Raw genomic sequence first — 15,348 nt, forward strand, 5'->3', positions numbered from 1 at the left:
AATACACACAGACTGTAGTGGGTCTGGAATGTACCCAATACACACAGACTGTAGTGGGTCTTGAATGTACACAATACACACAGACTGTAATGGGTCTGGAATGTACCCAATACACACAGACTGCAGTGGGTCTGGAATGTACCCAATACACACAGACTGTAGTCGGTCTGGAATGTACCCAATACACACAGACTGTCGTGGGTCTGGAATGTACACAATACACACAGACTGTAATGGGTCTGGAATGTACCGAATACACACAGACTGTAGTGGGTCTGGAATGTACCCAATACACACAGACTGTCGTGGGTCTGGAATATACCCAATACACACAGACTGTAGTTGGTCTGGAATGTGCCCAATACACACAGACTGTAGTGGGTCTGGAATGTACCCAATACATACAGACTGTAGTGGGTCTGGAATGTACACAATACACACAGACTGCAGTGGGTCTGGAATATACCCAATACAAACAGACTATAATGGGTCTGGAACGTACCCAATACACAGAGACTGTAATGGGTCTGGAATGTACCCAATACACACAGACTGTTGTGGGTCTGGAATGTACCCAATACACACGGACTGTAGTGGGTCTGGAATGTACCCAATACACACAGACTGTAGTGGGTCTTGAATGTGCCCAATACACACAGACTGTCGTGGGTCTGGAATGTACCCAATATACACAGACTGTCATGGGTCTGGAATGTACCCAATACACACAAACTGTAGTGGGTCTGGAATGTACCCAATACACACAGACTGTAGTTGGTCTGGAATGTACAAAGTACACACAGACTGTAGTGAGTCTGGAATGTGCCCAATACACACAGACTGTAGTGGGTCTGGAATGTGCCCAATACACACAGACTGTAGTGTGTCTGGAATGTGCCCAATACACACAGACTGTAGTGGGTCTGGAATGTACCCAATACACGCAAACTATCGTGGGTCTGGAATGTACCCAATACATGCAGACTTTCGTGGGTCTGAAATGTACCCAATACACACAGACTGTAGTGGGTCTGGAATGTACCCAATACACGCAGACTAAAGTGGGTCTGGAATGTACCCAATACACACAGACTGTAATGGGTCTGAAATGTACCCAATACACACAGACTGTAGTGGGTCTGGAATGTACCCAATACACAAACAGACTGTAGTGTGTCTGGAATGTGTCCAACACACACAGACTGTAGTGTGTCTGGAATGTACCCAATACACACAGACTGTAGTGGGTCTGGAATGTACGCAATACACACAGACTGTAGTGGATCTGGAATGTACCCAATACACACAGACTGTAGTGGGTCTGGAATGTACCCAATTCACACAGACTGTAGTGGGTCTGGAATGTGCCCAATACACACAGACTGTAGTGGGTCTGGAATGTACCCAATACACACAGACTGCAGTGGGTCTGGAATGTACCCAATACACACAGACTGTAGTGGGTCTGGAATGTACCCAATACACACAGACTATAGTGGGTCTGGAATGTACCCAATACACGCAGACTATAGTGGGTCTGAAATGTACCCAATGCACACAGACTGTAGTGGGTCTGGAATGTACCCAATACATGCAGACTATAGTCGGTCTGGAATGTACCCAATACACACAGACTGTAGTGGGTCTGGAATGTACCCAATACACACACAGACTGTAGTGTGTCTGGAATGTGTCCAACACACAGAGACTGTAGTGTGTCTGGAATGTACCCAATACACACAGACTGTAGTGTGTCTGGAATGTACCCAATACACACAGACTGTAGTGGATCTGGAATGTACCCAATACACACAGACTGTAGTGGGTCTGGAATGTACTCAATACACACAGACTGTATTGGGTCTGGAATGTACCCAATATACACAGACTGTAGTGGGTCTGGAATGTATACAATACACACAGACTGTCGTGGGTCTGCAATGTACCCAATGCACACAGACTGTAGTGGGTCTGGAATGTACCCAATACACACACAGACTGTAGTGTGTCTGGAATGTGTCCAACACACACAGACTGTAGTGTGTCTGGAATGTACCCAATACACACAGACTGTCGTGGGTCTGGAATGTACCCAATACACACAGACTGTAGTGGATCTGGAATGTACCCAATACACACGGACTGTAGTGGGTCTGGAATGTACCCAATACAAAAAGACTGTAGTTGGTCTGGAATGTACCCAGTACACACAGGCTGTCGTGGGTCTGGAATGTACCCAGTACACACAGACTGTCGTGGGTCTGGAATGTACCCGGTACACACAGACTGTAGTGGGTCTGGAATGTACCCAGTACACACAGACTGTAATTGGTCTGGAATGTACCCAGTACACACAGACTGTAGTGGGTCTGGAATGTACCCAGTACACACAGGCTGTAGTGGGTCTGGAATGTACCCAGTGCACACAGACTGTAGTGGGTCTGGAATGTACCCAGTACACACAGACTGTCGTGGGTCTGGAATGTACCCAATGCAAACAGACTGTAGTGGGTCTGGAATGTACCCAATACACACAGACTGTAATGGGTCTGGAATATACCCAATACACACACACTGTAGTTGGTCTGGAATGTACCCAATACACACAGATTGTAGTGGGTCTGGAACATACCCAATACACACAGACTGTAGTGGGTCTGGAATGTACCGAATACACACAGACTGTAGTGGGTCTGGAATGTACCCAATACACACAGACTGTAGTGGGTCTGGAATATACCCAATACACACAGACTGTAGTTGTTCTGGAATGTACACAATACACACAGACTGCAGTGGGTCTGGAACGTACCCAATACACAGGGACTGTAATGGGTCTGGAATGTACCCAATACACACAGACTGTAGTGGGTCTGGAATGTACCCAATACACACAGACTGCAGTTGGTCTGGAATGTACCCAATACACACAGACTGTAGTGGGTCTGGAATGTACCCAATACACACAGACTGTAGTGGGTCTGGAATGTACACAATACACACAGACTGTAGTGGGTCTGGAATGTGCCCAATACACACAGACTGTAGTGGGTCTAGAATGTACCCAATACACGCAGACTGTAGTGGGTCTGGAATGTGCCCAATACACACAGACTGTAGTGGGTCTGGAATGTACCCAATACACACAGACTGTAGTGGGTCTGGAATGTACCCAATACACACAGACTGTAGTGGGTCTGGAATGTACACAATACACACAGACTGTAGTGGGTCTGCAATGTACCCAATACATACAGACTGTAGTTGGTCTGGAATGTACCCAGTACACACAGATTGTAGTGGGTCTGGAATGTACCCAGTACACACAGACTGTATTGGGTCTGGAATGTACCCAGTACACACAGACTGTAGTGGGTCTGGAATGTACCCAGTACACACAGACTGTAGTTGGTCTGGAATGTACAAAGTACACACAGACTGTAGTGAGTCTGGAATGTACGCAGTACACACAGACTGTAGTGGGTCTGGAATGTACCCAGTGCACACAGACTGTAGTGGGTCTGTAATGTACCCAGTACACACAGACTGTCGTGGGTCTGGAATGTACCCAATGCACACAGACTTTAGTGGGTCTTGAATGTACCCAATACACACAGACTGTAGTGCGTCTGGAATGTGCCCAATACACACAGACTGTAGTGGGTCTGGAATGTACCCAATGCACACAGACTGTAGTGGGTCTGGAATGTACCCAATACACACAGACTGTAGTGGGTCTGGAATGTACACAATACACACAGACTGTAGTGGGTCTGGAATGTACCCAATACACACAGACTGTAGTGCGTCTGGAATGTACCCAATACACACAGACTGTAGTGGGTCTTGAATGTACACAATACACACAGACTGTAATGGGTCTGGAATGTACCCAATACACACAGACTGTAGTGGGTCTGGAATGTACACAATACACACAGACTGTCGTGGGTCTGGAATGTACACAATACACACAGACTATAATGGGTCTGGAATGTACCGAATACACACAGACTGTAGTGGGTCTGGAATGTACCCAATACACACAGACTGTCGTGGGTCTGGAATATACCCAATACACACAGACTGTAGTTGGTCTGGAATGTGCCCAATACACACAGACTGTAGTGGGTCTGGAATGTACCCAGTACACACAGACTGTCGTGGGTCTGGAATGTACCCAATGCACACAGACTTTAGTGGGTCTGGAATGTACCCAATACACACAGACTGGAATGCGTCTGGGATGTAGCCAATACACACGTACTGTAGTGGGTCTGGAATGTACCCAATACACACAGACTGTAGTGGGTCTGGAATGTACACAATACACACAGACTGTAGTGGGTCTGGAATGTACCCAATACACACAGACTGTAGTGGGTCTGGAATGTACCCAATACACACAGACTGTAGTGGGTCTTGAATGTACACAATACACACAGACTGTAATGGGTCTGGAATGTACCCAATACACACAGACTGCAGTGGGTCTGGAATGTACCCAATACACACAGACTGTAGTCGGTCTGGAATGTACCCAATACACACAGACTGTCGTGGGTCTGGAATGTACACAATACACACAGACTGTAATGGGTCTGGAATGTACCGAATACACACAGACTGTAGTGGGTCTGGAATGTACCCAATACACACAGACTGTCGTGGGTCTGGAATATACCCAATACACACAGACTGTAGTTGGTCTGGAATGTGCCCAATACACACAGACTGTAGTGGGTCTGGAATGTACCCAATACATACAGACTGTAGTGGGTCTGGAATGTACACAATACACACAGACTGCAGTGGGTCTGGAATATACCCAATACAAACAGACTATAATGGGTCTGGAACGTACCCAATACACAGAGACTGTAATGGGTCTGGAATGTACCCAATACACACAGACTGTAGTGGGTCTGGAATGTACCCAATACACACGGACTGTAGTGGGTCTGGAATGTACCCAATACACACAGACTGTAGTGGGTCTTGAATGTGCCCAATACACACAGACTGTCGTGGGTCTGGAATGTACCCAATATACACAGACTGTCATGGGTCTGGAATGTACCCAGTACACACAGACTGTAGTGGGTCTGGAATGTACCCAGTACACACAGACTGTAGTGGGTCTGGAATGTACCCAATACACACAAACTGTAGTGGGTCTGGAATGTACCCAATACACACAGACTGTAGTGGGTCTGGAATGTACCCAATACACACAGACTGTAGTGGGTCTGGAATGTACACAATACACACAGACTGTAGTGGGTCTGGAATGTACCCAATACACACAGACTGTAGTGGGTCTGGAATGTACCCAATACACACAGACTGTAGTGGGTCTTGAATGTACACAATACACACAGACTGTAATGGGTCTGGAATGTACCCAATACACACAGACTGCAGTGGGTCTGGAATGTACCCAATACACACAGACTGTAGTCGGTCTGGAATGTACCCAATACACACAGACTGTCGTGGGTCTGGAATGTACACAATACACACAGACTGTAATGGGTCTGGAATGTACCGAATACACACAGACTGTAGTGGGTCTGGAATGTACCCAATACACACAGACTGTCGTGGGTCTGGAATATACCCAATACACACAGACTGTAGTTGGTCTGGAATGTGCCCAATACACACAGACTGTAGTGGGTCTGGAATGTACCCAATACATACAGACTGTAGTGGGTCTGGAATGTACACAATACACACAGACTGCAGTGGGTCTGGAATATACCCAATACAAACAGACTATAATGGGTCTGGAACGTACCCAATACACAGAGACTGTAATGGGTCTGGAATGTACCCAATACACACAGACTGTTGTGGGTCTGGAATGTACCCAATACACACGGACTGTAGTGGGTCTGGAATGTACCCAATACACACAGACTGTAGTGGGTCTTGAATGTGCCCAATACACACAGACTGTCGTGGGTCTGGAATGTACCCAATATACACAGACTGTCATGGGTCTGGAATGTACCCAATACACACAAACTGTAGTGGGTCTGGAATGTACCCAATACACACAGACTGTAGTTGGTCTGGAATGTACAAAGTACACACAGACTGTAGTGAGTCTGGAATGTACGCAGTACACACAGACTGTAGTGGGTCTGGAATGTACCCAGTGCACACAGACTGTAGTGGGTCTGTAATGTACCCAGTACACACAGACTGTCGTGGGTCTGGAATGTACCCAATGCACACAGACTTTAGTGGGTCTTGAATGTACCCAATACACACAGACTGTAGTGCGTCTGGAATGTGCCCAATACACACAGACTGTAGTGGGTCTGGAATGTACCCAATGCACACAGACTGTAGTGGGTCTGGAATGTACCCAATACACACAGACTGTAGTGGGTCTGGAATGTACACAATACACACAGAATGTAGTGGGTCTGGAATGTACCCAATACACACAGACTGTCGTGGGTCTGGAATGTACCCAATACACACAGACTGTAGTGGGTCTTGAATGTACACAATACACACAGACTGTAATGGGTCTGGAATGTACCCAATACACACAGACTGTAGTGGGTCTGGAATGTACACAATACACACAGACTGTCGTGGGTCTGGAATGTACACAATACACACAGACTATAATGGGTCTGGAATGTACCGAATACACACAGACTGTAGTGGGTCTGGAATGTACCCAATACACACAGACTGTCGTGGGTCTGGAATATACCCCATACACACAGACTGTAGTTGGTCTGGAATGTGCCCAATACACACAGACTGTAATGGGTCTGGAATGTACCCAGTACACACAGACTGTCGTGGGTCTGGAATGTACCCAATGCACACAGACTTTAGTGGGTCTGGAATGTACCCAATACACACAGACTGGAATGCGTCTGGGATGTACCCAATACACACGGACTGTAGTGGGTCTGGAATGTACCCAATACACACAGACTGTAGTGGGTCTGGAATGTACACAATACACACAGACTGTAGTGGGTCTGGAATGTACCCAATACACACAGACTGTAGTGGGTCTGGAATGTACCCAATACACACAGACTGTAGTGGGTCTTGAATGTACACAATACACACAGACTGTAATGGGTCTGGAATGTACCCAATACACACAGACTGCAGTGGGTCTGGAATGTACCCAATACACACAGACTGTAGTCGGTCTGGAATGTACCCAATACACACAGACTGTCGTGGGTCTGGAATGTACACAATACACACAGACTGTAATGGGTCTGGAATGTACCGAATACACACAGACTGTAGTGGGTCTGGAATGTACCCAATACACACAGACTGTCGTGGGTCTGGAATATACCCAATACACACAGACTGTAGTTGGTCTGGAATGTGCCCAATACACACAGACTGTAGTGGGTCTGGAATGTACCCAATACATACAGACTGTAGTGGGTCTGGAATGTACACAATACACACAGACTGCAGTGGGTCTGGAATATACCCAATACAGACAGACTATAATGGGTCTGGAACGTACCCAATACACAGAGACTGTAATGGGTCTGGAATGTACCCAATACACACAGACTGTAGTGGGTCTGGAATGTACCCAATACACACGGACTGTAGTGGGTCTGGAATGTACCCAATACACACAGACTGTAGTGGGTCTTGAATGTGCCCAATACACACAGACTGTCGTGGGTCTGGAATGTACCCAATATACACAGACTGTCATGGGTCTGGAATGTACCCAGTACACACAGACTGTAGTGGGTCTGGAATGTACCCAGTACACACAGACTGTAGTGGGTCTGGAATGTACCCAATACACACAAACTGTAGTGGGTCTGGAATGTACCCAATACACACGGACTGTAGTTGGTCTGGAATGTGCCCAGTACACACAGACTGTAGTGGGTCTGGAATGTACCCAATACACACAGGCTGTAGTGGGTCTGGAATGTACCCAATACAAACGGAGTGTCGTGGGTCTGGAATGTACCCAGTACACACAGACTGCAGTGGGTCTGGAATGTACCAAATACACACAGACTGTCGTGGGTCTGGAATGTACCCAATACACAAAGACTGCAATGGGTCTGGAAAGTACCCAATACACACAGACTGTAGTGGGTCTGGAATGTACCCAATCCACACAGACTGTAGTGGGTCTGGAATGGACCCAATACACACAGACTGTAGATGGTCTGGAATGTGCCCAATACACACAGATTGTAGTGGGTCTAGAATGTACCCAGTACACACAGACTGTAGTGGGTCTGGAATGTACCCAATACACACAGACTGTAGATGGTCTGGAATGTGCCCAATACACACAGATTGTAGTGGGTCTAGAATGTACCCAGTACACACAGACTGTCGTGGGTCTGGAATGTACCTAGTACACACAGACTTTAGTGGGTCTGGAACAGGAGTAGGCCATCTGGCCCCTCGAGCCTGCTCCGCCAATCAAAAAGATCATGGCTGATCTGGCCGTGGACTCAGCTGCACTTACCCACCCGCTCCCTGTCACCCTTAATTCCCTTATTGGTTAAAAATGTATCTATCTGTGATTTGAATACATTCAATGAGCTAGCCTCAACTGCTTCCTTGGGCAGAGAATTCCACAGATTCACAACCCTCTGGGAGAAGAAATTCCTTCTCAACTCATTTTTAAATTGGCTCCCCCGTATTTTGAGGCTGTGCCCTTTAATTCGAGTCTACCCGACTAGTGGAATCAACCTCTCTGCCTCTATCTTGTCTATCCCTTTCATTATTTTAAATGTTTCTATAAGATTATCCCTCATCCTTCTGAACTCCAACGAGTAAAGACCCAGTCTACTCAATCTATCATCAAAAGGTAACCCCCTCATCTCCGGAATCAGCCAAGTGAATCGTCTCTGTACCCACTCCAAAGCTAGTGTATCCCTCCTTAAGTAAGGTGACCAAAACTGCAAGCAGTACTCCAGGTCCGGCCTCACCAATACCCTGTACAGTTGCAGCAGGACCTCCCTGCTTTTGTACTCCATCCCTCTCGCAATGAAGGCCAACATTCCCTTTGCCTTCCTGATTACCTGCTGCACCTGCAAACTAACCTTTTTTTGGGATTCATGCACAAGGACCAAAAAGAGTTTCATGCACAAGGACCCTCAGGGTCCCTCTGCACCTCAGCATGTTGTAATTTCTCCCCATTCAAATAATATTCCCTTTTACTGTTTTTTTTCCCCCAAGGTGGATGACCTCACACTTTCCGACATTGTATTCCATCTGCCAAACCTTAGCCCATTCGCTTAACCTATCCAAATCTCCTTGCAGCCTCTCTGAGTCCTCTCCACAACCCGCTTTCCCACTAATCTTTGTGTCATCTGCAAATTTTGTTGCACTACACTCTGTACCCTCTTCCAGGTCATCTATGTATATTCTAAACAGTTGTGGTCCCAGCACTGATCCATGTGGCACACCACTAACCACTGATTTCCAACCCGAAAAGGACCCATTTATCCCGACTCTCTGCTTTGTGTTAGCCAGCCAATTCTCTATCCATGCTAATACATTTCCTCTGACTCCGCGTACCTTTATCTTCTGCAGTAACCTTTTGTGTGGCACCTTATCGCATGCCTTTTGGAAATCTAAATACACCACATCCATCGGTACACCTCTATCCACCATGCTCGTTATATCCTCAAAGAATTCCAGTAAGTTAGTTAAACATGATTTCCCCTTCATGAATCCATGCTGCGTCTGCTTGATTGCACTATTCCTATCTAGATGTCCCGCTATTTCTTCCTTAATGATAGTTTCAAGCATTTTCCCCACTACAGATGTTAAACTAACCGGCCTATAGTTACCTGCCTTTTGCCTGCCCCCTTTTTTAAACAGAGGCGTTACATTAGCTGCTTTCCAATCCGCTGGTACCTCCCCAGAGTCCAGAGAATTTTAACGGGCGGCGCGGCCCATTCAAAGTTTCAGGCATGTCTCAAACTTTCACATCAGGAAAGCTGATCCCGGGCTGTGCTGATCTCCCCCTCCCCCCCCCCCCCCACCCCCCGCACATCCACAACACACCTCCCCCTCCCCCACGTACCCTCCCCCACCCACATCCCCCCTCCCCCTCCCCCACGTCCCCCCCCGCACATCCACAACACACCTCCCCCTCCCCCACGTACCCTCCCCCACCCACATCCCCCCTCCCCCTCCCCCACGTCCCCCCCCCCCGCACATCCACAACACACCTCCCCCTCCCCCACGTACCCTCCCCCGCCCACATCCCCCCTCCCCCTCCCCCACGTACCCTCCCCCACCCACATCCCCCCTCCCCCTCCCCCACGTCCCCCCCCCCGCACATCCCCCCTCCCCCACGTACCCTCCCCCACCCACATCCCCCCTCCCCCTCCCCCACGTACCCTCCCCCGCCCACATCCCCCCTCCCCCTCCCCCACGTACCCTGCCCCACCCACACACCCCCTCCCCCTCCCCCACGTACCCTCCCCCACCCACATCCCCCCTCCCCCTCCCCCACGTCCTCTCATCCTCCCCCACGCCCCCCCCCACCCACAGCACCCCTCCCCCTCCCCCATGCCCCCCCCATCCACAGCACACCTCCGCCTCCCCCAACCCCACGTCCTCTCATCCTCACCCACGTCCCCCCCCACCCACATCACCCGTCCCCCTCCCCCACGTCCCCCCCCATCCACAGCACACCTCCCCCTCCCCCACGTCCTCTCATCCTCCCCCACGGCCCCCCCATCCACATCACCACTCCCCCTCCCCCACGTCCTCTCATCCTCCCCCCACCCACATCAACCCCTCCCCCTCCCCCACGTCCCCCCCCACCCACAGCACCCCTCCCCCTCCCCATGCCCCCCCATCCACAGCACACCTCCGCCTCCCCCACGTCCTCTCATCCTCCCCCACGCCCCCCCCCACCCACAGCACCCCTCCCCCTCCCCCATGCCCCCCCCATCCACAGCACACCTCCGCCTCCCCCAACCCCACGTCCTCTCATCCTCACCCACGTCCCCCCCCACCCACATCACCCGTCCCCCTCCCCCACGTCCCCCCCCATCCACAGCACACCTCCCCCTCCCCCACGTCCTCTCATCCTCCCCCACGGCCCCCCCATCCACAGCACACCTCCCCCTCCCCCACGTCCTCTCATCCACACCCACGCCCCCCCCACCCACATCACCCCTCCCCCTCCCCCACGTCCCCCCCCATCCACAGGACACCTCCCTCTCCCCCACGTCCTCTCATCCTCCCCCACGCCCCCCCCCCCATCCACAGCACCCCTCCCCCTCCCCCACGTCCCCTCCCCCATCCACAGCACACCTCCCTCTCCCCCACGTCCTCTCATCCTCCCCCACGTCCCCCCCACCCACATCAACCACTCCCCCTCCCCCACGTCCACCCCCCATCCACAGCACACCTCCCCCTCCCCCACGTCCTCTCATCCTCCCCCACGTCCCCTCCCCCCCCACGTCCACCCCCCATCCACAGCACACCTCCCCCTCCCCCACGTCCTCTCATCCTCCCCCACGCAACCCCCCCACCCACAGCACACCTCCCACTCCCCCACGTCCTCTTCCCCATCCACATCACCCCTCCCACACGTCCCCTCCCCCACGTCCCCTCCCCCACCCACATCACCCCTCCCCCACGTCCCCTCCCCCACATCACCCCTCCCCCACGTCCCCTTCCCCTCCCCCACGTCCCCTCCAACTCCCCTATGTCCCTTCCCCTCCCCACATCCCCTCCCCCTCCCCTACATCCCCTCTCCCATCCAGATCTCCCCTTCCCCACGTCCCCTCGCCTCCCCCATGTCCCCTCCCCCATCCACATCACCCCTCCCCCTCCCCCACGTCCCCTCCCCCACCCACATCTCCCTTCCCCCCTCCCCGCCCACAACCCCCCTCCCCCACGTCCCCTCCCCTCCCCCACGTCCCCTACCCCATCCACATCACCCCTCCTCCTCCCCCACATCACCCCTCCTCCATGTCCCCTCCCCCACCCACATCTCCCTTCCCCCCCCCACATCCCCCTCCCCCACGTCCCCTCCCCACCCACAACCCCCCTCCCCCACGTCCCCTCCCCATCCAAATCCCCCTCCCCCACGTCCCCTCCCCCACCCACATCCCCCTCCCCCACGTCCCCTCCCCCATGTCCCCACACATCCCCTCCCCTCTCCCACTCACATATCCCTCCCTTACCCTCGATTTAATTCCTAAGTTGATTTTTATGCTGCTCCTTTCCGCTCCCTACAGGATTTGTTCATTCTTTATAAATTCACCTGAAATAATGATTTGTGGTTAATTCTATAAAAATTGTTTGGCTGGGATTTGCGATGTTCTGGGCAGAGGATGTGTTCCCCCTCGCACCAAGTGCAGTTATTGAAGTAGAGCAGGGATGGCCATCACGGGTATAACATTGAGACAAACACCATGCGCTGTATATTTTAGGTACTTGCTGTCTCACAATACAAGCTGTTCTCGCTCCACAGTCCCATTGACCAGTTTTATGCTCCGACTTCCTTCTGTTTGAATCAAACTTTGATAAAGTTTACACTTGTATTATCCATGCCTTTATATAATCTTACAGCACAGAAAGAGGCCATTCGGCCCATCGTGCCCGTGCTGGCTCTTTGAAAGAACGATCCAATTATTCCCACTGCCCCTGCTCTTTCCCCACAGCCCTGCAATTTTATTCCTTTTCAAGTATTTATCCAATTCCATTTTGAAAGTTACTATTGAATCTTCCACCGCCCTTTCAGGCAGCGCATTCCAGATCACAGCAACTCGCTGCGTAAAAAGGAATTCTCATCTCTTTCCCCCCTCCCCCCTGGTACTTTTGTTAATTATCTTCAATCTGTGTGCTCTGGTTACTGAGCCTCCCCACACTGGAAACATTTCATCCTCATTTACTCCAGCAAAACCCCTCAGAATTTTAAACACCTTGATTAAATCCCCCTGTAACTTCACTGCTCTAAGGAGAACAATCCTAACTTCTTCAGTCTCTCCACATAACTGAAGTCCCTCATCTCTGGTCTCATTCTAGTAAATCTCCTCTGCACCCTCGCCAAGGCCTTGACATCGTTCCTAAAGTGTGGTGCCCAGAATTGGACACAATAGTCCAGCTGAGGCCTAACCAGTGATGTATGGAGGTTTAGCATCACTTCCTTGCTTTTGTACTCTACACCTCGATTTATAAACCCAGGGTTTTTAGCTCTTTTAAAGCCTCATCAACTTGTCCTGCCACTATGAAGATTTGTGTATGTGAACCCCCAGGGCTCTCTGTTCCTGCACCCACTTTATAATTGCACCATTTAGTTCATATTACCGTTCCTCATTTTTCCTTCCAAAATGCATCACTTCACACTTCTCTGCATTAAATTGCATCTGCCATGTATCTGCCCATTTCACCAGTCCTCCTGGAGGCTGCTGCTTTCCTCCTCATCTGCAAACTTTGAAATTATGCCCTCTATACCCCAGTCTATTTTCAGCATTTAAAATACCTGCTTCATGTCCTTTCTCAATGAAATATCCCTGCTCCAGTGAGAACTAATCTAATTCTATCGTCACACTTCTACACAGGGTATTGGTGAGGCCACACCTGGAGTACTGCGTGCAGTTTTAGTCTCCGTATTTACGGAAGGATATACTTGCATTGGAGGCTGTTCAGAGAAGGTTCACCAGGATGATTCAGGAGATGGGCAGGAAAGTGGAGCTGAGTCCATGATCGGATTGGCCATGATCTTATTGAATGACGGAGCAGGCTCGAGGAGCCAATGGCCTACTCCTGCTCCTACTTCTTATGTTCTTATCCACAGCTCTCGGCCACTCTGCTGCTATAACTCTGCTGGGAGTGCATGGGAGGGCTGCAAGTTATTCTTGGACCCGGATATGCCTGGTCCCAGTCTTCCATTGGCCTTTTGGGGGCACCAGGGATAGACACTAAGAGAAAGAACCTGCACTTCTATAGCACCTTTCACAGTCTCGGGATGTCCCAAAGCACTTTACATAAGCCAATGAAGTACATGTGAAGTGTAGTTACTGTTGTAATTTAGGAAACACACAAGGTCCCACAAACAGCGAATAAATAAATAGCCAGATCATGTGTTTTAGGTATAAATGTTGACTGGACACTGGGAGAACTCCCCTGCTAATCTTCGAATAAGGCCTGCCTTTTATACTAGGTCAGGCACACCTGGACAGGTAACCTGCAAGTCTCCCACTGCAGTGCCCTCTGGTGGCATACCTTGTAATAGTGTAAGCAGTTACATGTCAGACACATGACAGTAAGGGATAAAGAGGAGTCAGGAGGTGTATTGAGAAGAAATCAATGGGCCAGGGTGTGAGCATCATTTGGGAAATAAGTGAAGAGAAGGCATGGGAGGGAGATTGGGGAGAATCTGCAGTGATGGGGATCAGGGAGGAAGACTCGGGGAGGTTGGGGAGGAAGTGGCAGAGGCAGCTGTGTGCATGAAGCAAAGAAATCCTGGAGCTTTTCATATCAGGCCAGATAATGATCAGTTGTTTAGAATTTACTGAAGCTCAGGTGAGCTGCCTGCAGTTTTCATTGAAACATTTCAGACATTTATCAACCTTCAGACCGGTTTTTAAGTGATTGATATTTTCCCATTAAAGGTGCAGTTGTCCCTGTCCTGACCCAGTCTCCGAGCCTGGAACGTGTCACAGAGGGTCACACGGCGCGGTTACAGTGCACCATGCGGAACGCCAGAGTGAGTGACACCGATGTCCACTGGTACCGGCAACTACCGGGGCAAGATACGGAGTGGGTTTTAACACATGAGGCAAGTGGCAGCACACGAGGGAGCCCAGGTTCCACTGACCGTCTCCAGCCTTCCAGAGACACCTCCAATAACAGCTTCATTCTGACAGTCACAGACGTGCAGCCCAGTGACACTGCCGCCTATTACTGTAAAGTGTGGGGCGATATCAGCGGGAGCGGAACCCAGCTCAATGTAACCAGTAAGTATAAGTTACATTTGGTTTTATTCATAATAGCGTTACTACATAGAGGGTAATTTTACAACAATACACTCCCAGTCGAGAGGCACACACACACTGGGAGCATGGACTGGAGAATTGGGGCTGTGATGTTGTGGCCCTATATCTGACCCACATTCCATGGGACTGTGGCTTCTCACTGGGAGCACGGCATTGTGGGATCCCTCTTATACACACTTCACTTCTCAATAGAACACAGGAGCTTCCCAAACTTGATGGAAATATTTTGTTTTGCCTAAAGTGTGATTTCACTTACACTGACAGGGATTAGGAATTCTAAGGCGATTTGATTCTTTTAAAATTCAACATTACTAAACGTTAAAGTGCCAGT

At 50.1% G+C, this 15,348-nt stretch overlaps 1 protein-coding gene across 4 annotated transcripts in view; it reads left to right on the forward strand.

Annotated features, from left to right (window-relative positions):
* The window catches only part of LOC139255976 (immunoglobulin superfamily member 3-like), a 120,978-nt gene that overhangs the window by 74,582 nt on the left and 31,048 nt on the right, over nt 1-15,348 (forward strand). For all 4 annotated transcript variants that reach the window (XM_070874060.1, XM_070874058.1, XM_070874057.1 and 1 more), the window contains exon 3: nt 14,634-14,978. In XM_070874060.1, the coding sequence (XP_070730161.1) occupies nt 14,634-14,978 (345 nt within the window). The remainder of the gene's footprint in view (nt 1-14,633; nt 14,979-15,348) is intronic.

This window comes from Pristiophorus japonicus, unplaced genomic scaffold (genome assembly GCF_044704955.1).
Source record: "Pristiophorus japonicus isolate sPriJap1 unplaced genomic scaffold, sPriJap1.hap1 HAP1_SCAFFOLD_660, whole genome shotgun sequence".
NCBI classification, from domain to species: Eukaryota; Metazoa; Chordata; class Chondrichthyes; family Pristiophoridae; genus Pristiophorus; species Pristiophorus japonicus.